This window comes from Candida dubliniensis, chromosome 7 (genome assembly GCF_000026945.1).
Source record: "Candida dubliniensis CD36 chromosome 7, complete sequence".
NCBI lineage: Eukaryota > Fungi > Ascomycota > Pichiomycetes > Serinales > Debaryomycetaceae > Candida > Candida dubliniensis.
Window position 1 is genome coordinate 648,954 of NC_012866.1, and position 25,808 is coordinate 674,761.

Genomic DNA, 25,808 nt, shown 5'->3' on the forward strand with positions numbered 1-25,808 from the left:
AGCCCTGAACTAGCCCCTACCTAGTTTTGATGTGAAAATTTTTTTTTTTTTTTTTGTTGACGTTCTCCCCCCTAGACCAATCGAAAGCCGTGGTATTATTCCGGGCTTTGAAGAAAAGTCTTTCTTTTGTATGGGCGCCACAGTTTATGTAACATCACGTGACCTGCATCCAACAATATATAATATATAGTGGTCCCGCGATGTGTTCCCACAAAACAAAAACAAAAAAAAAAATCTTTTTTTGGTAACTACACGACCATGTCGCAACAACCTCATTTACGTCTCGGATCAACTGCCCCAGATTTCAAAGCTGATACAACTAATGGACCTATCCTGTTTCACGAATACATCGGTGATAGCTGGGCTATCTTGTTCTCACATTCAGGCAGTTTTACAAGTGTGTGTAGCAGCGAGCTTTCTGCGTTCGCTAAATTAGAGCCAGAGTTCACGAAACGTGGAGTGAAATTGCTTGCAATTTCACCTGACCCTGTTGAAGAAAATTCTGGCTGGATCGATGATATGGAAGATTTTAGTGGCTCCAGAGTCAAATTTCCAATCATTGCTGATCCAGATAGAAGAATCTCCGTATTATATGACATGATCGATTATCAAGACGCTACAAATGTTGATGACAAGGGTCTCAACATGACTATTAGAGCTGTTTTCATTATTGATCCGAAAAAAACAATCAGATTAATTATGACATATCCAGCTTCTACAGGAAGAAATACTGCTGAAGTATTAAGAGTTGTTGACTCATTACAGCTTGTTGATAGACAAAAGGTTATCACTCCGATTAATTGGGTTCCAGGTGATGATGTTTTTGTCCATATGAGTGTCCCAGATGATGAGGCAAGAGTTTTGTTTCCTAAATATAGAGCTATAAAGCCATATATTAGATTGACTCCGTTGGAGAAGGAAGACAAGTAGTGATTAAGGGTGTGTACTTTTTTTTTTTTCCAGCTACACCCTTTTTATGTTTTAGTCCTATTATTTTACATCAATATATTTAAAAGCCAAAAAAAAAAATTAGAAATAACCACAAAACTAAAAAAATAAAAAAAAAAACACAAAACCAAAAAAAAAACCTATATAGTTGCAAAATATACATTTGTTTCTGTATAGAAAAAAAAAAGTTTATTTACGCAGTCAAAAACTAAAAATGTCCCAAATCTCACAACCAGTTACATTTGCGATCGGCAGAGATTTAGATGAAAAATTTTTTCAGATTATAAATAATGTAGAGTATTTCCCACCTTTATAGTTTTTCGAAATGTATAACCAAAGATGTACTTGCCAACTTTCATTTACTCTGCTCACGGAGAGTTTTGGGAAAAGTTCAAAGTTACGTCCCGAAATATCAACCGTTTGACTGATTTTAAAAAATTAGCAGATCTTTTTAAAGGAAGTGATGTTATTTGTTTGCAAGAGTTAACAGATTCGGGTGCCATGCGTATTAATCGGTTTTCAGATTTCAAATTGTATTCAATTCCCAAAGGAGAAGCTGGAATTGTTGTCAAGAAAAAATGGGAACCCTTTGTTAGTCATCCAATGGTTTTAGCTAACATTTTGGGAACCAGAAACATTGCAGATTTGGTATTGAGCATTGATGGTGTTAAAATTAGGTTCATTTGTTTTTATGGACCTTCTGACCAACAGGAGAATATTCTCAAATTGTTGAAGAATCTTAATGGTGTCTTAGGTCGATCAGAAACAAATCATGATGAAATAATTATGCTTGGTGATTTCAACCATGTAATGGATGTCAAGTATGACACTTTGCGTATTCCAATAGTGGAGCATGAAAAATATCTCCAAGAGGAAATGAAAACATTTGAGAATGCATTTAATTTGGTAGATGTAATGAGGAGCATAGATCCAGTTATCTATGCTCCAACCAACCGGTATTACACAAATCTCAGGAGGATTGACCGTGTTTATGTTACATCAAATTTGAGATCTAAGGTAATTGGATATGGACAGACTAATAAAACTAAAATTGGCACACATGCCCAATTGCATTTGGAAATTCTGTTGAATATTGATAGTCAACCAGAATTGATCCCACATGATATCAATTCCGAACAATTTGGTGAATTTGAAAATTTGAAAATGGAAATAGAAAATGCTTATCAAAAAATGTTGAAACAAAAAATTGGCTTCAAAGTTGAATATGTTAACAAAGAAAGACAAAAAATCATGAATATATTGACCAACCAACAACCAATTGAAACAACTCCAGTTAAAACAAAGCAATCACAAACATTGATTACTGAATTCTTCAAGTCGAATAAACCCAATGCTATTACTATGGCAACTATTGATGATATTGAAAATGTTAAAATTGAGTCATCAAATGATGATTCATATAGTCAAAATGAAGAATATACTATACTTGACGATGATAAAATGTTGTTAATAAATAAGTTGCTGACTGCAACCTATGATGCAGAAAACTTTTCTTATAACTCAAGCTCCTGGAGTTGGGAGGAAGAAACTATGGTGATCCAATTATACGAAATATTAGGTCCAAAATGGTCATTAATGTCATGTTTAATGATGACACGGTCCTTGAATCAGATACGCATGAAATATACGGAGGACCTTGATCACAAGATCATAACAGGTCCATTTTGATCTGAAGAATTAGAAACTATCAAAGTTTTATGTGGTGCGATATCGCTGAAAAATTCAACAAAATTTATTATCCCAGTGGCGAGAAAAAAAAAACAGGGGTGCGTGGTTAAGTTTTAAGTTTGATTTATTCAAAGTCTGTCAGCTTAGATTGCGCCTTTATGAACCCCAGATAATTTTGAAAACGCACTATTTGGACAACAACGCTATCACTTGGATCTATTGTTTAGGATCTGTCACTCCAATCATTGAAAAAATTCTCATGCTCTACTTCCATTCTCAATTGATTATTATGCTGAGATATGGTAGTGTTCAGTTGGTAAAAACACATAGAAATGGGAGCTACTAACAGATTATAAATATCGGATTAACTTTCTAGAAGTTGGTATTAGTCAAGGGATTCAGATTTGCATCATTTTTTACAGAAAAATGACCCCAAAAAAAAAAAAAGTTTGTCTACCCCCAATAAAAGCTGAGCCATTGTGTGATCCTCTAAGAAGTACAACTACAGGGGCATCCATAAACCTAAAATACCATCGTCAATCCAAAGGAGCATTCAAACCAAATCAGTATTCAAGAAAATAGCAAATGAGAATTCCACGGTAATAAAGGTTGTTTCGGTAACAATTATACGACAAGCGTCTGCTCAGGTCGGGCCGAATCTTATTAAACGGGACTAATTATACCAGAATAAAATCTGTACAAGAACAAAAAGAATAGAACTTCTTTCGTCCAAGTGGGGCAACACCTAACCCGCACGCCGACGAACCTTGTCTTCCGTACCTCTTCGCAACAACACTTGCCCTTTTTTTTTTTTTTTATTGTTTAAAATTAGTAATTCACGTGATTTATACGCACCCACACTTTCTTTCTACAGATCACGTGCCCGGTTTTATTGAAGTGTTTTTTTTTTTTTTATGTTTGAAAATTTTTCCGGTCGTTCCCCCACCACCCTTCCTGTTTCTCCCAATAAACGATCGTACAAATCCAACCAACAAAGAAGAAAAAGAAAAACGACTCAATACATCGACTGATAAAAAAAAAAAAAAACTAATAATGTTTGCGCAGAACGAAAAAAAAAAAAAAAACAAAAAAACAATAACATTCACTTTATATATTGATTAGGAAAATTTTTTTTTTTTATCTTTCCTTCCTTCTTTTTCTCTTTCTTTCTTCTTACAAAACCACAAAACATTCACTTAAATGAATTCAACAGAGGTCGATAACTTACCTTTACACGAACAACTCACTTCGTTTGTTGAATTGGCCATAGCCAAAGCAACTGGCTCGCCAATCACCACCTTATTTACTATCATCTTTCTTATTCTTCTGTACGATCAACTTTCCTATCAAATTAATAAAGGTTCAATTGCTGGTCCTCGTTTCAAATTCTATCCTATCATTGGACCATTCTTAGAATCCTTAGACCCCAAATTTGAGGAATATAAGGCAAAATGGGATTCTGGTGAATTAAGTTGTGTATCTATTTTCCACAAATTTGTTGTTATTGCTTCATCTCGTGATTTGGCCAGAAAAATATTATCCTCCCCAAAATATGTGAAACCATGTGTTGTTGATGTTGCTGTTAAAATCCTTAGACCAAGCAACTGGGTTTTCCTCGATGGTAAACAACACACTGATTATCGTCGTTCTTTAAACGGGTTGTTCTCCTCGAAAGCTTTGGAAATTTACATTCCAGTACAAGAAAAATACATGGACATTTATTTAGAGAAGTTTTGCAACTACGATGGTCCTCGTGAATTTTTCCCGGAATTCAGAGAATTATTGTGCGCATTGTCATTAAGAACCTTCTGTGGTGACTATATTACCGATGATCAAATTGCAGTTGTTGCTGATAATTACTATAGAGTTACCGCTGCCTTGGAGTTGGTCAATTTCCCAATCATTATTCCATATACTAAAACTTGGTACGGTAAGAAAATTGCGGATGATAGCATGAAAGTGTTTGAGAATTGTGCTGCTATGGCTAAAAAACATATCAACGAAAACAATGGCACACCCACATGTGTTATGGATGAATGGATTCATTTGATGAAGGAAGCCAGAGAAAAGCATTCTGAAGATCCAGACTCTAAATTATTGGTTAGAGAATTCTCCAATCGTGAAATTTCTGAAGTTATTTTCACATTCTTGTTTGCTTCCCAAGATGCCTCCTCGTCTTTAGCTTGCTGGTTGTTCCAAATTGTTGCTGACAGACCTGATGTTGTTGCGAAAATTAGAGAAGAGCAATTGCGTGTGAGAAACAACAACCCAGATCTTAGATTATCTTTGGACTTGATTAATCAAATGACATATACCAACAATGTTGTTAAAGAAACTTTGAGATACCGTCCACCAGTCTTGATGGTTCCATACGTTGTCAAGAAATCCTTCCCAGTTACTGAATCGTACACTGCCCCCAAAGGTGCCATGATTATTCCAACATTGTATCCTGCATTGCATGACCCTGAAGTTTATGATGAACCAGACTCTTTTATTCCTGAAAGATGGGAGAATGCTAGTGGTGATATGTATAAACGTAACTGGTTGGTTTTTGGAACTGGCCCTCATGTATGCTTGGGTAAGAATTATGTCTTGATGTTGTTCACCGGTATGTTGGGCAAATTTGTTATGAACTCGGACATGATTCACCACAAGACAGATTTGTCAGAAGAAATCAAAGTTTTTGCTACTATTTTCCCTAAAGATGATTTGATTTTAGAATGGAAGAAAAGAGACCCATTAAAGAGTTTATAGAGAGGGGTGGGGGCAAATGTAAATAGGGACTTTGAATATGTAACAGAAAGAATGTCAATTGCGGTAACTATTTGTATAAATAGTATAAAAGAAGACTGGCCTGGTAGCGATTGATCAGTCTAAGTCAAGTAGTTCTCAAATAAGTTGATATAGTTAAATGATAACTGTACTTAACTATTCAATAATTGATAGTCAATTAGTTCGTTGTTGGTAAAAGTTGTTTCTAGAGTTAATATTTTTTCTCTTAGTAAAATTTTTCTTAGACTTCTCTCAGCAACTACCAAACACAACCCACCTCCCTTACATCCTGTTATGGAGTGGAACTATCTCCGTGCATTGGCAGTAGTACACAACTAACAATAATGTAAGTTTCTCTTATACAGTCTCTCAGTCCACTTGAGTGTCCTGACCGACTTATACCAGCATTGCCTAATTGGGACATGTATAGCTTTGTGGAACTCGAGACTTTCTTGTCAATATATTAAAGCAAACAGTACAAACAATAAACCAAACCAACAATGAAACTATTCTTGGACTTTGTGTATTTGTTGTAGAGTACTAGGATCCAGCAAGTAATATGATCGCTATCATATATACATTCAACCCACTTTGCAGGCTTACGTGAATTCTCGACAAAAGTGAATGAATGCTGTCCTATTATTATTTTTTCAGTTGAGTAAACAAGGTCCAAATGACCTTATTGATCCTGTGATTTTGATATTACAATGAGAAAGCGCAAATGGCATCCTCTTTGTTGGTACTATATTATTTTTTTCAGATGTTGTTGAGTAAGCTGTTATTATAATTGAATTGGCTTCGGGACTTGTTAGGATGCATGCAAAATAGGCTATTTCTCAGGTCAAAATCTATTTCAAAACTCATGTCAAAATCCATCTTAATTTGAGTAGGTTCTGTGCACAAGAGCTTTTTGTAGAAATGATAATTTGTAATAACTCAATAATGATTCACGAAATTTAAAGAGTACGGTAAAAGTATTCTAGTTTCTTTAAAAAACGTTTTACCCACTTACTACTTCAGTTCGTGTGGGTGTGGGGTCGTCAGCGGATTAAAAAGATTGACGGATTAACATCAGGCGTGTAAAAAAAAAAAAAAAAAACAACAACTATTTGATTAAAAGAAATTCAAACAGAGAGAATGTGAAATAAAAAATTTCCCAATTGATAATGAAATTACTAAATTTCAACAACGTTTTCGTAACTGGTGAAAAATAGAATAAAACAGATTTTTTTTTTTTTTTTTTTCGTGTTTGGATCCTGTAAGTTCTTGAAAAGTTATGTACGGTTTACAAGTTTGTGCATTATTCTCCGAAGTTACGACGCTAAGAATTTATGCCAAGAAAGATTTCTTTTAGTTGGGTTTAATTTCTTTCTTTTTTTTACGTTCTCATTTAGTTGTGGACACAATTATAAGCATGTAGGTTTAAGACAAGGTTTTAAGACTGGTTAGAAATTTATGTCAAAATGTCCCTTTTCCACTTCCCCCTTATTTCAATTAAGGGGAAAATAAGTTCACAGAGGGGTACAAGAAAAAAAAAAAACAAATATATATATATAGAACATTTTTCAAAACCAAATTAAAACACCAAAACTTCCTTTTGTGTATGCTCTATATCGTCCCGTCTCTGGAAAGAAATCATTCAATTCAGGTCATCACATTTTTTTTTTTTACAAGACCAACAAAACAATAATTTCAGTTAGACCGGTCTAAATTATTTCAATCCATACCAATTAACAATGCAATGAAATTTGTTGTTGGATCAGTTTCGTGTAATTTGGCTTTGTTTTTGTTTTTAGTGCAAAAGACACTAATGTGTTTGAAACCTACAATTAGTTTGTTTTGTTGTTTATTATGAAAATCCTCTCATTGTTCTTCATACCTATTGTTGCCAGTTTATCAATGGTTTAACCAGATGACAAGTATTTTGTGAACCTGAAATAATGAAAACTATCACAAGCAGTTCGACTAAAGTATTCTCTTTTTTTAACCAATTATAGACCTCAAGTCTGAACATCAATGAAGAATTGGGTGATTTCGTTTTTTTGCACCAAGGAGATGTCTTGATTGTAGAACTTTTTTTTCACCATTTTTTGAAAATTTATAAATACATGCTAGATTTCCTTGATAATTTGCAACATGTATATTCATTTCTATCTATATCGACAAGAAAATGTTGTTTTTGCTATTCTTATTAGCTGCCCCCATCTACGCCGGTCTCATCTTTCCAACCAAACCATCAAAAGATCCCTTTTACAATGCCCCAGAAGGTTTTGAAAAAGCTGCTGTTGGTGATATTTTACAATCCAGAGTGACCCCCAAATCCATCACTGGTGGGTTTATTCCCCTCAAGATTCAAAATTCATGGCAACTTTTAGTTAGATCTGAAGATTCATTCGGTAACCCAAATGTCATCGTCACCACTGTTATGGAACCATTCAATGCTGACCCTTCCAAGGTTGCTTCTTATCAAGTTTTTGAAGACGCTGCTAAAGCTGACTGTGCCCCCTCTTATGCTCTTCAATTTGGTTCCGACTGGAGTACTTTGGCTACACAAGCAGAGATGTATTTGATGGCACCATTGTTAGACCAAGGATATTATGTTGTGTCTCCAGATTATGAAGGTCCCAAGCTGACATTCACTATTGGTAAACAATCTGGTCAAGCTGTTTTAAACTCTATTCGTGCAACTTTAAAATCTGGTAAAATCACCAATGTTAAAGAAGATGCTAAAGTTGTTATGTGGGGATACTCTGGTGGATCATTAGCCTCTGGTTGGGCAGCTGCTTTACAACCAGACTATGCACCCGAATTGAGCGGGAACTTGTTGGGTGCTGCATTAGGTGGATTTGTTACCAACATCACCGCTACAGCAGAAGCAACCGATGACGGTATTTTTGCAGGAATTGTGGCTAATGCTTTAGGTGGTGTTGCAAATGAATATTCTGAATTCAAAGAAATCTTGCAAAACGACACCGACAAACAGTCCGTGTTCGATCAATTTGACAGTCATTGTTTGGCCGATGGTGTGATCAACTATATTGGTACTTCGTTTTTATCTGGTGATCACAAGATCTTCAAATCAGGTTGGGATATTTTAAAAAACCCAACAATTTCCAAAGTCGTCGAAGATAATGGGTTGGTATATCAAAAACAATTAGTTCCAAAAATCCCCATCTTGATTTATCACGGTTCAATTGATCAAATTGTCCCTATTGTCAATACTAAGAAAACTTATCAAAATTGGTGTGATGCTGGTATTGCTTCATTGGAATTTTCAGAAGATGCTACCAATGGACATCTTACTGAAGCTATCATTGGTGCTCCTGCTGCTTTGACTTGGATTATTGATAGATTTGCTGGTAAGCAAACTGTTTCTGGTTGTCAACATGTTCAAAGATTAAGCAACCTTGAGTACCCAAATATCCCTTCTTCAATGGTTGACTATTTCAAAGCAGCATTGGATGTCGTTCTCCATCTTGGTCTTGGCCCAGATATCCAAAAGGATCAAGTCAGCGCTGAAGGAATTAAAAAACTTGGAACAATTGCTATTTAAGTTCTTAAGATACTGGAAAACTAGATCCCAGATTATACTGTTTACCTCTTTCTATTATAAACATTTTTATAGTTATATTTATCTAAAATTATCATCCATAGATTGATTATTTTAATAGGAAGCACTCATAATCATTTTCAAAAGATATAAACGTTTTTTTTTTTTTTTTTGACCAATGATAAAGAAATGGATTGTGTTGAACAACAGAATCAACCGACAATAAAAGTACCGAGGCAAAGCTCGCATCTTGTGTTCATTTCCAGTTAAGAAAACCGTTGTACGGCATGGTTATTAATAGAATGTATCGAGAACTATCCAACCACAAATGGGTCAGTGAAGAAACAATCTTGTTATCACCACATAATAGACAAAAACAGTTACTAATGAGAAAGATGCTTGGGTTTATTTAGGCTCTAATTGAATGAATAAATCCCAAAACCAAACCAGAATTTAAGATTCAAGATTGTAAGATATGCACGTTCCATATGCGGTTATATTTAGGCAAGATTTGATATTCCAAATACTTGGCTGCGGACATTTGGCGCGTATCGTCGTGTGCATACCAGAAAAACAAAAAGAAGAGGTTGGAAGTTTTCTTTTTTTTTTTTTTTCGCAGCCAGAGATGAAGAGAGACAAGATATTGTATAACATGTACACGCTCTAAACAAACTGAATGTAACACCTAAATAATCTAGTAAACCAAGCTTAATTTATATAATTTACAGCAGATTTGTCGAGATAAACAATTTAAGAATACATTGTTTTGTAAAAATATAATAGAAGGTGAAAAGATAGTATACCTATAGAAATAAGGGGAAAAAACCGAATGTGTCAAATTAATATTGTGATATGATTAACGTTTAAATAGATTACGAATCACTAACGCGTTTATTAATACTCGGTACTTGACGCTAAAGACTGGCATTAATTAATATGTGAAGAGTGTATTAAAAAGAGATACAGAAGAAGTTGCTGAACTTAGGCAACTGATTAACCAATATTGTACACACTACTATTAATTACTACTTATTGAACCATATCTACAACTGATTCTACTGAGAGGAATAACGGGGCTACACAAATAATCAATACACAGTGAAAGTTGCAATCTTAATAGATGAGTACTTTTTGTAGTTTCTGAATACCTATTTACTTTTCATTAGATGATTTAATTGCATTTATATTGTTGTAATTTATTTGTCGTGTCGTCAGGTGACTCATTGCAGTTATATGTATAGTAACAACAGTAGACACAGGTGAAGCAAAGCAATTTCCTTTGATAGGTTAATAATTGTTACTCCTCAAGGGATGGTGTATTTGTCAATGTTATATGAATAGTTGCAAAAGACAAAGAATCTAGTTAGTTAGACTAACGCGTAAATTTCATAAAACAACAACAACACGTAAAAACTAGAAAAAAAAAAGATAAAGACATAGTGGAAACTTTTCCAACACACGACCCTTTTCTGTTTCTCTTTTTTTCTTTCTATAAAAAAAAGAATTGATCGGTTGATAATTCTTAGACAGAAAGAAAGAGAGAGAGAAAAACCAGAACAAGAAAAAATAAAAAAGGACAACTCATTCTCATTCTCATTCCTATTCTATTGTTGGTTTGTTCTAATTGTATTATATTATTTCTATTTTATAATTTTTCGATTTTTTCGAATTTTTTTTTTTTTTTTTTTTTTCATTCAAGATTCTTTTTCTAGATTTTTTCATCTAACAACAACGACATCAACAACTATAAACAATTGATATAATATATCTTATTGTGTACGAATAAAGTTCAATTTATAGTACCTCCCGTCTTTCTTATACCCAAACTAAAACAAATTTTTGCATATTGATTTTTAGTTTCCTCCCCATTCAATATGGCAAAGAAACCGGTCTCACCCGCTTCTAAAGTTGCAGCAAAACAGGCTGCTGTCAGAAACAGACAACAAGAAGATGTATTTACACTTGATCCATTGATAGACCCAATATTTCAAAAGGGAGAATTGCGTTCGTATTTGGTGACTGAACCTTCCCCTAGTGTTCTTAAAAAAAGACAGATTCACACCAAGGAATACTGGATGCTTTCTAGTTTATTGATAATTGCTTTTTACGTTAGAATGTATAACTTGTCCAATCCAAATTCCGTTGTTTTCGATGAAGTCCATTTCGGTGGTTTTGCTAGAAAATATATTTTGGGTACTTTTTTCATGGATGTACATCCTCCATTGGCTAAAATGCTTTTTGGAGCTATTGGTGCCATTGGTGGATTCAAAGGTGATTTTGAATTCAAATCAATTGGTGACAAGTTCCCTGATTCCACACCTTATATATTTATGAGACAATTCCCGGCATTATTGGGTGTGGGAACGGTTATTTTGTGCTACTTGACTTTGAGACAATCAGGTGTTAGACCAATTATTGCTTATATAACTACCTTTTTATTGATCATTGAAAACTCAAATGTTACTATTTCAAGATATATTTTGTTAGATTCTCCTTTGATCTTCTTTATTGCTGCTGCTATTTATGCTTGGAAGAAATTTGAAATTCAAATTCCATTTACCTTTGGCTGGTATAGAAGTTTGTTGGCAACAGGGATTGCTCTTGGTTTAGCTTTGAGTTCCAAATGGGTCGGTTTGTTCACTGTGGCCTGGGTTGGTCTCTTGTGTGTCTACCAATTGTGGTTCCTCATTGGTGATTTATCAGTTAGTACCAAGAAAATCTGGGGTCATTTCTTTGCAAGAGGAATCATCTTGTTGGGTGTGCCAATTGCCTTATATCTTGGATTTTTTGCTATTCATTTCCATTTGTTAAGCAAAGAAGGTGATGGTGGTGCCTTTATGAGCAGTGCCTTTAGAGCCGGATTGCAAGGTAATAAAATTCCAAGAGATATTACCGAACAGGTTGGGTTAGGGTCTATTGTCACTATTCGTCATGTTGATACTCAAGGTGGATACTTGCATTCACATGAACATTTCTATCAGACAGGTTCAAAGCAACAACAAATTACTTTGTATCCTCATTTGGACTCTAACAACAAGTGGTTGATTGAACCTTACAATGGCACCATTCATAATGAAACTTTTGTTCCTTTAATCAACGGTATGAAAATTAGATTGAAGCATATTAACACTGGTAGAAGATTGCATTCACATGATGAAAAACCTCCAGTTAGTGAACGTGACTGGCAGAAGGAATGTTCATGTTATGGGTACGATGGATTTGCCGGTGATGCAAATGATGATTGGGTGGTTGAAATTGTCAATTATAGATCACAAAAGGGTGAAGCTCAAACATTTGTCAAGGCCATCAACACTATTTTCAGATTAAGACATGCCATGACTGGACACTATTTATTTTCTAGTGAAGTGAAATTGCCAGAATGGGGATTTGGTCAACAAGAAGTCACCAGTGCTTCACAAGGTAAACGTTCTTTGACACATTGGTATATTGAAACCAATGAAAATAATATATTGCCTCCATCAGAAGCCAAGATTATTAATTATCCTAAATTATCACTTTGGCAAAAAGTTGTTGAATCACACAAGAGAATGTGGAAGATTAATCAAGGATTAACTTCACATCATCATTGGCAATCTAGTCCTTCTGAATGGCCATTATTGTTGAGAGGTATCAATTATTGGAACAAAGAACACAAACAAGTATATTTGTTGGGTAATGCTGTTACCTGGTGGGCTGCCACTTTGTCAATTATCACTTTTGGAACCTATGTCTTGATTGCTGTTTTTAGATGGCATCTTGGTACACCTTTGTCATCAAATAAACATGTTTTCAATTTCAATGTTCAAACTTTCTCATATGTTTTAGGATGGGCATTACATTACCTTCCATTTTTCATTATGGGTAGACAATTGTTTTTACATCATTATTTGCCAGCATTATATTTTGGTATTTTGGCTTTGGGACACTTTTTCGAAATTTTCACTGGTTATTTGACTTCCCGTTCCAAATATTTCCAACAAGTGGCATTTGTATTGGTGGGATTGTTTTCCATTTTGAGTTTAGTGTTTTACGTCAATTATTCATCATTAATCTACGGTACTCCTTGGACCAAAGGAAGCTGTGAATTGACCAAACCATTTAGTGGTTGGGATTATAACTGTGGCACTTTTTTCGAAACTTTAGGTGAATATGACATTCAAGATAAATCATTGGCTTCAGAATCTGAAATACCAACAGAAACAGTAGTTGTTGAAGCTAAACAAACTCCTAAAGCTGAACCAAGATTGGCTAAACAAGATGATCATATTGAATCTCCTCCTGCTGCTGCTGCAGAACCTGTTGAAGTCAAAGAAGTCAAAGAAGAAATTGAACAATTGGCACCACCATTAGCTGTTGATTTTGAAGAAGAAACTCCGAAAGTGGAAGATCCGCAGGTGGTTGACGTAGATGCTTCTAGTAACGATGAAAAATCTGTTGAAGAAAAGCAACAAGAACAACCACAAGAAGATGAAGATGAATCAGTGCAACAGCGCCAACAATAGTTGAAGATGGAAAGTTGGTAGGAGAAATAATCTGTTGCGGAAACAGAGATATGAATGATTTTAAAAATACATCACACATCACATTTTACATCTTGTATAACACTAGTTAGTTAAATACATTCTTTATACTAAATAAATACAGAAAAAAAAAAAAAAAAGATTTGACTTGATTTAATAATAACAAAAAAATAAACATTGAAAAACTATAGACTTTCTATATATATATATTAGTATTGATTTGATCATTCATCATCTTCAACATTTTCAATAGCTCTACCCTTAACATATTTTTCTTGTTTTACTTGGTCATTGATATTTGTATATAATTTTGCACCTTCCGTAATCAATTTAACCAAAGCAAAGCATGTAAATAAAACGGGCCAAATATAGAAACTAATGGAAATGTTTGTCTTATCCAATAATTTAAGACTATAAAGAACAATGAATGCTGGAATATGAACCATACTGAAATTAAGTAAACATGGAGTTATTCCACATCTTTTCAAAGTTTGCCAAGCAGTATGACCTTCCACGGGGATTCTTCGAGTTATATAAATTAATGCTGGTAAAATAGTCCAAAAGGAAACGAAAAAATGAATCAATAAAGTTTTAAAATTCAATAAAAATTCAATTTGCAAATTCCCTGTCATATACCGTATTGGTTGATCGACACATAATTTATGAATAGTAAGTATCCATATAATCCATAACATCAGACTAGGTAAAGTATATAGTACTGGAGCAGGTAATCTATTGAAAGCTTGATTTAATAAGTTACCTTGCAATAACATGCCTTGTACGGGATTTGCTGCTTGTTGGATTTCATTTCCACCTTCATGGTTTGGTGCATCGGCTGCTAAATTCTTGTCATAATAAATCAATGCTTGTAATTCAATAGCCAATCCTATTACAATTGAACCTATGTCTGTTAATCTCCAATCCATGTTAGTCAACTCATCAATATTGATATGTGGTAATTGATCAATAATAATCAGATTAGCTCTTAATACTGGACGTCCAAGAACAACCGCAAATAAAAGCACGGGTAAAATTATAATTATGGAAAATACCCAAAGCATGAGAATTAATGCAAAACATCTTAATTTGAAATTAGGTGGTCTATAAACAATTGTGTAAGCATCATCAGTGGTTGTAGTCGTGGTATCTTCATCTTCATCCGAAGTAGGTGTTTCATAACCACTGCGTTTGGGCGCTTCTTTGACTTCCTGTAATAATCTATCATCTTTGGATACTGCAACAAATAATTTTTTCACAAACTTTCTGGAAATCGTATCATTGGCAGGAGCCCTAACATAATTCCCATCAGGGACAAAAAATGCAACAGCATTAGGGTCCTGTTTAAATTTTGCCAAAGCTTCCTTGCGGGTTACTGGTTGAGTATAATCAGGTTGCACATTCAGACCAAATAACTGTAACCAAATGTTTCTATAAATAACATATCCTCTTTCACTTGAAATGGGTTTCCCCACTATAAAATGAGACAATCTCAATTTATGTGCCGAAATTTCAAATGCTCGTTCCCAATATTGTCTAACATATTTGGTGACTGTTGCTTGAGAATCAACTAATGTTGGAACAATTATTGCCAATAATAGATATGTAAAGTATGATGGAGTTTGGATAGGTAAAAACACATTATAATCCTTGTCTTTGGGAGTTACAAGGTACCGTAATCCCCATGTTACCCCACCAATTCCGAAAATTATAAACGCACTATAGACCTTGGCTGTTAAATAAATGCGTGAAAGTTGCAATGACAATGGTTTCACCAAGGCATCGTGTATTAATCTAGTGTTTGGATCATCTGGACATCTTATGAAAAACAAAACCCCTGGACGCAATATTGTGCTCCTAACCATACCGATATACAATGCGAAAAATAACATATAAAGCGTCCCGCTTGCCCAATATAACAAAACTCTCAAGTAAGGTAGTTGCATCATTTCAAAGTATGAACTAACTAAAAATGTGAAAACTTTATCTCCGTTGTCAGCAATTTGGATAAACTGAGGAACAAACAAAGGTGCAGCACAAAAGTCCAATAACCAGCCACAATATACCGGGAAAAAGAATATCTCAATGGCAAATATCAAAAACACTTTAGCAGTTGAACTGATTTCAAACAATACTTTAAATGCCTTTCTCGGAGTGCCAGATATTGGTTTCGGCCCTGATACTAAAAACTTCATCAACCTGTAAATAGTTGTACAGATTAAACCATAACCAAGACCTAATATAAATATTCTTTCAATCAAGGTAACACCTTTATTTGCGTTGAATGTGCCCAAGGAAGAAACATACAGGGAAGTAAACTCATAAATATAATTGGGGAGTGGGATGCGTTTAGAAATATATGACACTAAGGTTATATTGATGAGTTTAAACAAAAAGGTAGTTATGGAAACAATAGTGTTTCCCAACATGTGAGGAATCAAGTAAATAAGAAACAAGTAAACAGCAACAACGCAATTACAAAGAAACATGAGATAAATTGGTGTACTCAAGGTTAGAGTAACCCCAAAAGCTTCCAAAAATTCACCCACAACACCACCATCGGCACCTGCTGCTGCTACTGCTGCTGCTGCCGCTGCCACGTCTGCAGCTTCCTCGTCTTCATCTTCATCTTCTTGTTCTTGTTCTTGTTCTTGTTCTTGTTCTCGTTCCTCTTCGTCCTCACTACCAATGTCATTTCTTCCATTGAAAACATTATGCATTATATTATCTGGTGCATCGAAATTGTGCGTTGGAAAAGCGTCTTGCTCATCAGTCCCATTATCAAATTGGTTTAAAAGCGGTTGTTGTTGTTGTTGTTGTTGTTGTTCCTCATTGCCAAAAAGTTGATTTTGATCAATAGCTCTTCGTAAAGCCGCTTCTCCACGAGCAGCAACATTCATATCCCGATCTTCATTTTGCAAATCATTTATAGCTGTCGCCAACGTTTCTAACCGCTGTAAATTTGCTGCTGCTTCTTCTTCACCGTTGTTCCCATCTGTTCTTAAATCTTGTAATGCATTCTGTAGCATATCCACAAGCTTGGCTCTATGCTCTTTACCTATTTTTTTGTGCAACATCTTCAAATATCCTTCGTCTCTAACCACCCATTCACGTTCAATAAATAAAGCTATATTAGCCACTATCGCAACAAATAAATATCTCACTCCACTGAAATAGGTGTATCCAAAAAACTTCTTCAACTTCATTAAGGAAAATTGTATTGGTGTTTGCAGTTTGTCGGCTAGATACGTGTTAATATCAAATTCACCAAATAACAAGGCATCGACAAACTTCTGGTTCACCAATGGTAATGTTCCATCTATGGCCCATGTATACACTCTTCCGGAGAATTTCCAAAAGAGTGGCACTTGAATAACAATGCATAGTATGTATAATGATATTGAAATCGATTTGAATACAGTTGAAGATGTGATTTGTAGGAATTTTTTCCAAATCAAATCAAGTGGGATATACTGTGGCATTGCTGGGTCATAAATAATCTTAAACTTATAAGGGGAGTTACAAATGTCACATTTCTCAGTGGATTTGTTTGAATGTTTCAACCATTCCATCAAACAATCTTGATGAATATATTTGATTGACCCTCGACATTTGCATGGATGATATAGAGGTTGTGATGAAGTTGCTTCACCACGACATATACGACATGTGTGATCTGTTGATGACATGAAGAAACCTAATCAAAAAGAACAAGTTAGTCAAAATGGAATTATCGAATGGCAAAAAAAAATTTTTTTTTTTTCTTTTTTTTTCTTTTTTTTGGAGTTTGAATTAAAAGTGTGTTTTAAAGAATTGATTATATTTGAGTGTGAGATTACGTAAATGTATATTTTGGGAGAAAAACAAGAAACACAACGATTGTGTGATTACAGAATAGAAAAACCTCAACTAATTAATATATTAAACGAGTATTACACATAATCATCGTAACATGTCCTGATTTAAGTATGGCTTTTCTTCTTTTTCTTTTTCAGTTGTTTTGAATCATTCCTAGTATTTGAATTATCTTTCAGGTTCTGCCCATTTTCACGTTCTTCGTGCTCTTCATCAACCTCTTCCTCGTCCTCGTCCTCGTCATCTTCATCATCATTGTTTTTATTATCATATTTATCATCATCAAACATCTTTTTCGCTTTCTCTATTTTATAACTTTGCTCTAGAATGTATCGGAAACGAGCTAATTTCATAGGATCATTTCTTAAAGTAAATGCCAAATCATTCAACTTGACTCGTGTTCGATTTTGACTCTTTGCAAAGTTTACCATCGAATACGATATTTGTGAAATGTATTCGACCAACACATCCTCTAATGCATTGACAGTGGCCTCGGTACTCACGGGTCGATCACCCATCGCATATAGCAAATTCTCTATATCTTTTGCAAATAACCGTTGACGCTTTCTCTTCTTTTTCTGATTAGTGACTGATGGCAATTGCGGATGTTTGGTGAAAGACATGTTGTGCAGATATGTATATACATGTACTGTTATGATTATTTGTTGTTAAAGTAGGTGTTGTCAGAAGTTGTGTGTGTGTTTTTTTTTGGCTCTTTTTTTTTTTTTTTAGAGAGAGAGAATTGTTTATCCCGCAGACACAATGAATCCAATCTTTTGCAATTAAGATATCATCCTAAACACATTATACTAGAATTAAAGTAAGAAAGAAAACATAATTATTCTTTAAACATATATTTTGAACAAATTTGAGCTATATATATATATAAAAAGGAGAAGAAGCTGACCAGCAAATTATAAATTACTCTTAATTTCAACTTGGTCCTTTTGAACATCAGGACCAAGCCCTTGTTGTGCAACAACATCCATTGCTGCTTTGAAATAGTCAAGCATTGAAGTAGAAATATTTGGGTATTCATAGTTGGTTGTTCTTTCAACATGTTGACAACCAGCAACAGGTGGCTTGTTAGAGAATCTATCAATAATCCAAGTCAAAGCGGCTGGGGCACCAACAATGGATTCAGTAATGTGACCGTTTGTCAAATCTTCAGCAAATTCCAATGAAGCAATACCAGCATCACACCAATTTTGATAAGTTTTCTTAGTATTGACAATAGGAACAATTTGATCAATAGCACCATGGTAAATCAAGATGGGGATTTTTGGAACTAATTTTTTTTGATAAACCAAACCGTTATCTCTAACAATCTTACAAACTGCTCGGTTTTTGAAGATACCCCAACCTGATTTGAACACCTTATTGCCACCGGTTAAAAATCTAGTTCCCACATACTTTATCAAGCTATCTGTCAAACAATGGTTGTCAATTTTATTGAAGATTGATTGTTTATTAGTATCATTTTGTAATATTTCTTTAAACTCTGGATATTCATTTGCAACACCACCTAAAACATTGGCTGCAATTCCTGCAAAAACAGTATTATCGGTGGCTTCTACTGTAGCGGTTATGTTGGTAACAAATCCACCTAATGCAGCACCCAACAAGTTCCCGCTCAATTCAGGTGCATATTCTGGTTGTAAAGCAGCTGCCCAACCAGAGGCTAATGATCCACCAGAGTATCCCCACATAACAACTTTGGCATCTTCTTTAATATTGGTAGTATTACCGGACTTTAAGGCTGCACGAATGGAGTTTAACACAGCTTGACCAGATTGTTTACCAACAGTGAATGCCAGTTTGGGACCTTCATAATCTGGAGATACGACATAATATCCTTGTTCCAACAATGGTGCCAATAAAAATGTTTCAGCTTGGGTAGCCAAAGTACTCATATCAGAGCCAAATTGAAGAGCATAAGAGGGGGCACAGTCAGCTTTAGCAGCGTTTTCAAAAACTTGATAAGAAGCAACCTTGGAAGGGTCAGCATTGAATGGTTCCATAACAGTGGTGACGATGACATTTGGGTTACCGAAGGAATCTTCAGATCTAACTAAAAGTTGCCAGGAGTTTTGGATCTTGAGGGGAACAAACTCACCAGTGATGGATTTTGGGATTTTTCTAAAGTGTAAGATATCACCAACAGCAGCTTTTTCAAAACCTTCAGGAGCATTGTAAAAGGGATCAATTGATGGTTTTGTTGGAAGTAAAATACCAGCATAGATTGGAGCAATAAGGAAAAGTATTAAGTATAACATTTTCTTGTTTGGATAAGTAAAAACTTAAAAAAAACGAATTGTTAAAAAAGAAGGATGCCATTTATGTTGAATTTATACTTTTCCAAGACTGAGTAATGCTAAGGCACTCTCTGCTTTTATTTTTGAATTGATTTCATCAACAGTACGCTTAAATTACTGTTGATTGTTTTACAATTGCATCATCTGATTGTTACACTATTGTTAAGTTAAAGTTGTGACACTTCATGATTCATGATTATATTTGAAAAACATACACTTCTATACGAAGTATTGGGTAACTGATGTGTAAATATTAGGATTGTTATTGACCAGAAGTGGACCATCTCTTTGTTAATACAAACAAAAACAAAAACAAAAACAAGAATTCAAGCAATGATGTCAAATTGCAGTTGTTTTTGTACTCTTGGAAATTGACAGGTCTCTCCATTTTTAAACAGTTTTTGATTTGGGTGCAATATTCTTGCAGTATTCTTGCAATTCTTTTGCATTAAGAGAAATATTCTTGCAATTGTTGTTTTGGTTACTGCATTATCTCAGTATTGTTCACCACTCATGTTTGGCTTTGTGTGATTGTTTTGATTTCCCGTAAAACAATAGTGTTTATTACGAGAGCACAGTTCCAGAATAAACAATAAATGTACCTCGCATTGTTTAGCTATAACTTTAGAAATGCCGTGCAATATCTTCGTTTCCAAAAGCAATTGCGCTAGATTGTTTGTTTATGATCTTGGTGTATCATATCAAGTCACAACAAATCGAATACGGAATGGGTTGTGGCAACAACAATACAGATTCCCACTAACCAATCGATTATTGTAGCCTATTGCCAATTTGTCATTTACCATTCTCTGATTCCTCTGTTTAAACCTCGTTAAGTTAACTCTACTCTTCTTCCATCGCTTGTGTCTATATACGAAGTATACAATATAAAATATAATTTTCTTCTTCCCACTGTTTATATTGTCAACCTATCTAGAAATGTGGAAGTAGATTAGATGTGTAAACATAATTCTAGGTTTACTAAATTCCTTTTGCCCAATTCATTTGTCCAATTCAATATTGTAGCTGGTTATCCCTCTCAGTAAAACCAATTGCGGATATAGTTCAATAAGCAGTAATAGAGTACAACATTAGATTGTAATCAGTATTAGTGAATTAGTTGCTTAACTATTTATTATAAATTTTCATCAAAATCTGGTGAAAATTCTAAGAAAAAAAAACTCAAACTCTTTACCTTTCTAATAACCATAAATAATTCGTAAATACATATAACATAACTCCAAGAAGAGCTTTAAAGGTATAAAGTATAAAATTGAGAAAGCAGTTATATTGGGTTTTCATTGCAACATCTTACTAACAAGTTAGATAGTTTAACCAAAGTCTTAGGATAATTGACTTGGCAAAATCCGACCAAACCGTGGTAGAACAAAAGCCAAGATTAAATCATCAAACTTTATCTTTACTGGTTTATCACCGTATACCATCACTATATCTGTTATTGACTATGACCAGACAAGGCTTATACCAAGAAGTAAGTGGAATAAGCACTCAAAAGAAAGTAGATGATTCGGGAATACATAATATGCAGCAATAAATTCAGATGACCATGACTTGGAACAATAGCAAAATGTAACATTGTGTATAGCCTTGTAATTGAGCTTTGTACTACATTCCAACTTTGTCACAACTGGACCATTTTCACTTACCATCTAGCTCCAGTTAAACTCCTCGATGGGTAGTGGTGGATGATGATTAATGTCTATATCCATGTATATGATTTTTCTGGGCAAATCCCAATGACTAAGGAAATACAAATTCTTGGCTTAATTAACCGTTTTGCCAATTGGGTTTGTCTAATTACACACGTGGGAGAAGAGAAAGGAAACGCAGTTGATGAATTCTTTCTAAACAGCCAATATTTGTATTTAATATATATACATATATTTCATAAACAATCCAATCAAAAGTCAAATCTGAATAGTCGTGTGTGTTTATATGTTGTGTGGATGGATAAATTATCATCTGCTTCCTTCCAACAACAACAGTAGAAACAATGATTAGATTTTAGTGCAATTTAAAGTTTTGTTAGTAAGGGAAAAAAAGAAAACCAATTTTGTGTAATCTCAATCCTTAATTAATTAATTAAAAACCGGCAATAATTGCCTAATGGCTAAGCAAAATTAGCTTTTTTTTTTTTTAAAATCTTAAATCAGTATATATTACTATTCATCCATAAGTAACATCGCTAATATCATAACCATAATCATATTAAGATACTTTGACTGTTAAAATTTCTGCCTTCCAAAGTATAAATTGATGACTATTTTCCTCCCTCCCTCCTTTCCCTTTTCAATCATTAGTATTCTTTTTCACTTTTGGAGAGAAAAAAAAAAAAAAAAGTTTGCAACAAAACCCATCAATTGCTTGAGAGATTAACATTTCCAATCAATCTACCACACACACACAAACTTTTTTATTTGAGTTCTATAACACTAGTCTACTTCCTTGTGTTTATTATTGTTTTTGTTTTAGAATTTGAAAATAAACGGCGCTACTAAAATTAACGAGAAAAATGGCTCTTCTGTTAGTGAGAGCTATGAAAATGAAAGCAGTAAGAAATCGATATATGACAATGTTCAAAGTATAGAAGCTTATAGATTAACAGTGGAAAATGTTGCTCAAGAATTTGCTACCAATATAATCAAGGGGTTATCAACTCAAGATGCAGCAAAACGCTTGCAATCTTATGGACCTAACAATTTAGGTAAAGAAGAATCAATTTCATATGTTAAAATTCTTGCTCATCAAGTTTTCAATGCCATGATTTTGGTATTGATTATTAGTATGATCATTGCTCTTGCCATTAAAGATTGGATTTCCGGTGGAGTCATTGCTGGGGTGATTTTAATTAATGTTATTATTGGGTTTGTCCAAGAGTTAAAGGCTGAAAAAACTATGGGATCATTAAGAAATTTATCTTCCCCCACGGCAAGAGCAACTAGAAATGGTGATGATCTTACTATCCCAGCCGAAGATGTTGTTCCTGGTGATATTGTTCATGTCAAAGTTGGCGACACTGTTCCGGCCGATATTCGATTGTTTGATTGTATGAACTTAGAAACTGATGAAGCCTTGTTGACTGGTGAATCATTGCCAGTAGCAAAAAATTATCAAATAGTTTATGATGATTATTCTGTGCCAATCCCAGTTGGTGATCGTTTGAATTTGATATATTCTTCATCAATAGTCTCAAAGGGAAGAGGTTCCGGTATAGCTATTGGAACAGGATTGAATACGGAAATTGGTTCCATTGCAAAATCATTGCAAAGTGACAATGGGTTGATTAGAAAAGTCGATAAATCAAATGGACGTCAACCACAAAAAAGAGAATATTTCCATGCCGGGTTGGGAAGTATTTATGATATTGTTGGTAACATTTTAGGTGTCACTACTGGAACTCCTTTACAAAAAAGATTATCCTGGTTGGCAATTTTGTTGTTTTGGGTGGCAGTGGTATTTGCTATTGTTGTTATGGCATCTCAGAAGTTCCATGTCAATAAAGAAGTGGCCATCTATGCCATTTGTGTTGCATTATCAATGATTCCTTCTTCACTCATTGTTGTTTTAACAATAACTATGGCGGTTGGCGCCCAAGTAATGGTTACTAAAAATGTTATTGTTAGAAAATTAGATGCATTAGAAGCATTGGGAGGAATTGATAATATTTGTTCAGATAAAACCGGTACTTTAACTCAAGGTAAAATGATTGCCAAAAAAGTTTGGTTACCAAATGTTGGTACATTGGACGTACAAAATTCCAATGAACCATACAATCCAACTATTGGAGACATCAAATACTCTCCATTTTCACCAAAGTTTATTAAAGATACCGACGAAGAAATTGATTTCAATAAACCATATCCTGATCCAATGCCTGAATCTATGCACAACTGGTTGGTGACTGCCACTTTGGCCAATATTGCTACAGTGAATCAAATAAAAGATGAAGAAACAGGAGAATTATTTTGGAAAGCTCATGGAGATGCTACAGAAATTGCCATTCAAGTCTTTACTACAAGATTAAATTTTGGTCGTGAATCAGTTGCCCAAGGCTATGAACATTTAGCTGAATTCCCATTTGATTCTTCGATCAAAAGAATGTCTGCCATCTATAAAAAAGGTAATGACGCTAGAGTTTATACCAAAGGTGCTGTTGAGAGAGTTTTAGGGTTGTGTGATTACTGGTATGGTGAAAGGACTGAAGACAATTACGATTCTCAAACTTTGATCAAATTAACTGAAGATGACATCAACTTAATTGAAGAAAATATGGTTGCTTTATCATCACAAGGTTTACGTGTATTGGCATTTGCAACTAGAGAACTTGGTGACGCTGATATAAATGATCGTGAACAAGTTGAATCACATTTGATTTTCCAAGGTTTAATTGGTATTTATGACCCACCAAGAGAGGAAACTGCCCCATCTGTGAAATTATGTCACAGAGCCGGTATCAATGTTCATATGCTTACTGGTGATCATCCAGGTACAGCCAAGGCTATTGCTCAAGAGGTTGGTATTTTGCCACGTAATTTATATCATTATAGTGAAGATGTGGTTAAGGCAATGACAATGACTGCTAATGAATTTGATGCTTTAAGCGATGAGGAAATTGACAAATTACCTGTTTTACCTTTAGTCATTGCTCGATGTGCACCAAAGACTAAAGTTCGTATGATTGATGCCTTACATAGAAGAAAGAAGTTTGCTGCTATGACTGGTGATGGTGTCAATGATTCTCCATCTTTGAAGAAAGCCGACGTTGGTATTGCCATGGGATTGAATGGGTCAGATGTTGCTAAAGATGCTTCTGACATTGTATTAACTGACGATAATTTTGCTTCAATTTTGAATGCCATTGAAGAAGGTAGAAGAATGTCATCAAATATTCAAAAATTTGTATTACAATTGTTGGCGGAAAATGTGGCACAGGCTTTATATTTGATGATCGGTTTAGCATTTATTGATGCTTCCGGGTATTCAGTTTTCCCATTGAGTCCGGTCGAAGTTTTATTTGTTATTGTTATCACAAGCACATTTCCTGCTATTGGGTTAGGATTCTGTGGTGCCGATGATGATATTCTTGAAAAGCCACCAAGTAGTACCATTTTCACATGGGAAGTCATTATAGATATGTTTGGATATGGGTTTATAATGGCAGTTTCTTGTTTATTATGCTTTGTGATTATTGTTTATGGAGCCGGTGATGGTGATTTAGGAGTCAATTGTAATTCTATTGATGCAAACACCAATACTTGCTCTTTAGTTTTTAAGGGGAGATCTGCTGCTTTTAGTGTAATGACATGGTGTGCCTTGGTGTTATCTTTAGAATGTCTTCACCCAAGATCATCGGTTTTCCATTTCCCAACTCGAGATCTTTGGGCCAATCAATTTTTACTTTGGTCGATTCTTGGTGGGATTGTTTCTGTTTTCCCCGTTATTTATATCCCTGTTATCAACACTAAAGTATTTTTACATAAATCTATTACTTGGGAATGGGGTGTTGCAATTGGTTGTACCTTATTGTTTTTATTAGGAGCTGAGGTTTGGAAATGGGGTAAACGTATAATTTCAAGAACAGCAAAGGCTAGCAATCCTGAATATGAATTGGAGAGAAATGATCCATTTCAAAAGTACGCATCATTTAGTAAATCCAATACGATGGTGGTAGTATAGAAGTTCATAGTGATCTTTTTCCATTATAAAGAGTTGAAGTTGTAGTTTAGTTTAGTTTATTTTATTTTATTTTATTTGATTAAACCACTGGTATAGTTAATATGTGCTCTTTTTCTTTGGCTTTTAATAAATAAACTGATTTCTTTCATCTAAATTAGGAAGTGGCCATTGCGCTGCGCTTTAATTAAGAAATAATTGTGGTGTCGATGAATAATTAGTGTATTTTTCCACTTGCCCCACCACCACCATCACTACCTAAATTTTATTACCGATATGGAAGAGTGGGGGTAGGCACTAAAATTGACAAAAGGAGCTCAACAAATATCGGACAGAAAATCAATTACTGTGGGTCCCAAACTTTTTAAATTCCGCGTCCCTGCCTAATCAATCAATCTTATCAGTAAATAGCACCTCTCTAAACGCGCTTGGTTTCCCAAAATGGAGCATTGGCGATAGTTTTCATAT

The 25,808-nt window shown here is 34.5% G+C and overlaps 9 protein-coding genes across 9 annotated transcripts, besides 2 other annotated features; 6 read left to right on the top strand and 3 right to left on the bottom strand. All coding sequences in view use genetic code 12, as the record gives it.

The window, feature by feature from the left end:
* Positions 1–258: 258 nt before the first annotated feature.
* On the top strand, positions 259–930 carry CD36_72490 (mitochondrial peroxiredoxin, putative; the record flags this gene model as incomplete). The annotated part of the gene is made up of 1 exon (XM_002421418.1): positions 259–930. One exon carries the CDS (start codon positions 259–261, stop codon positions 928–930), a length of 672 nt encoding a protein of 223 aa, XP_002421463.1.
* Positions 931–1,287: 357 nt separating this feature from the next.
* On the top strand, positions 1,288–2,637 carry CD36_72500 (non-LTR, zorro-like retrotransposon family polyprotein fragment, putative; the record flags this gene model as incomplete). The annotated part of the gene is made up of 1 exon (XM_002421419.1): positions 1,288–2,637. The coding sequence occupies one exon, from the start codon at positions 1,288–1,290 to the stop codon at positions 2,635–2,637; it is 1,350 nt and encodes a 449-aa protein (XP_002421464.1).
* Positions 1,288–2,637: a mobile genetic element (ORF containing Zorro-like EN. Probably a host gene).
* A 1,200-nt stretch (positions 2,638–3,837) lies between these two features.
* Positions 3,838–5,391, top strand: CD36_72510 (C-22 sterol desaturase, putative; the record flags this gene model as incomplete). The annotated part of the gene is made up of 1 exon (XM_002421420.1): positions 3,838–5,391. One exon carries the CDS (start codon positions 3,838–3,840, stop codon positions 5,389–5,391), a length of 1,554 nt encoding a protein of 517 aa, XP_002421465.1.
* Positions 5,392–7,579: 2,188 nt separating this feature from the next.
* Positions 7,580–8,962, top strand: CD36_72520 (secretory lipase precursor, putative; the record flags this gene model as incomplete). Its single annotated transcript, XM_002421421.1, has 1 exon — positions 7,580–8,962. The coding sequence occupies one exon, from the start codon at positions 7,580–7,582 to the stop codon at positions 8,960–8,962; it is 1,383 nt and encodes a 460-aa protein (XP_002421466.1).
* A 1,871-nt stretch (positions 8,963–10,833) lies between these two features.
* CD36_72530 (dolichyl-phosphate-D-mannose:protein O-D-mannosyltransferase, putative) lies at positions 10,834–13,461 on the top strand (the record flags this gene model as incomplete). Its single annotated transcript, XM_002421422.1, has 1 exon — positions 10,834–13,461. One exon carries the CDS (start codon positions 10,834–10,836, stop codon positions 13,459–13,461), a length of 2,628 nt encoding a protein of 875 aa, XP_002421467.1.
* Positions 13,462–13,703: 242 nt separating this feature from the next.
* On the bottom strand, positions 13,704–17,165 carry CD36_72540 (ER/nuclear-envelope ubiquitin-protein ligase, putative; the record flags this gene model as incomplete). Its single annotated transcript, XM_002421423.1, has 1 exon — positions 13,704–17,165. The coding sequence occupies one exon, from the start codon at positions 17,163–17,165 to the stop codon at positions 13,704–13,706; it is 3,462 nt and encodes a 1,153-aa protein (XP_002421468.1).
* A 273-nt stretch (positions 17,166–17,438) lies between these two features.
* Positions 17,439–17,954, bottom strand: CD36_72550 (TATA binding protein-Associated Factor, putative; the record flags this gene model as incomplete). The annotated part of the gene is made up of 1 exon (XM_002421424.1): positions 17,439–17,954. One exon carries the CDS (start codon positions 17,952–17,954, stop codon positions 17,439–17,441), a length of 516 nt encoding a protein of 171 aa, XP_002421469.1.
* Positions 17,955–18,245: 291 nt separating this feature from the next.
* On the bottom strand, positions 18,246–19,607 carry CD36_72560 (secretory lipase precursor, putative; the record flags this gene model as incomplete). Its single annotated transcript, XM_002421425.1, has 1 exon — positions 18,246–19,607. The coding sequence occupies one exon, from the start codon at positions 19,605–19,607 to the stop codon at positions 18,246–18,248; it is 1,362 nt and encodes a 453-aa protein (XP_002421470.1).
* A 780-nt stretch (positions 19,608–20,387) lies between these two features.
* Positions 20,388–20,667: a mobile genetic element.
* A 1,760-nt stretch (positions 20,668–22,427) lies between these two features.
* Positions 22,428–25,343, top strand: CD36_72570 (ATPase involved in Na+ efflux, putative; the record flags this gene model as incomplete). Its single annotated transcript, XM_002421426.1, has 1 exon — positions 22,428–25,343. One exon carries the CDS (start codon positions 22,428–22,430, stop codon positions 25,341–25,343), a length of 2,916 nt encoding a protein of 971 aa, XP_002421471.1.
* Between the last annotated feature and the right edge of the window lie 465 nt (positions 25,344–25,808).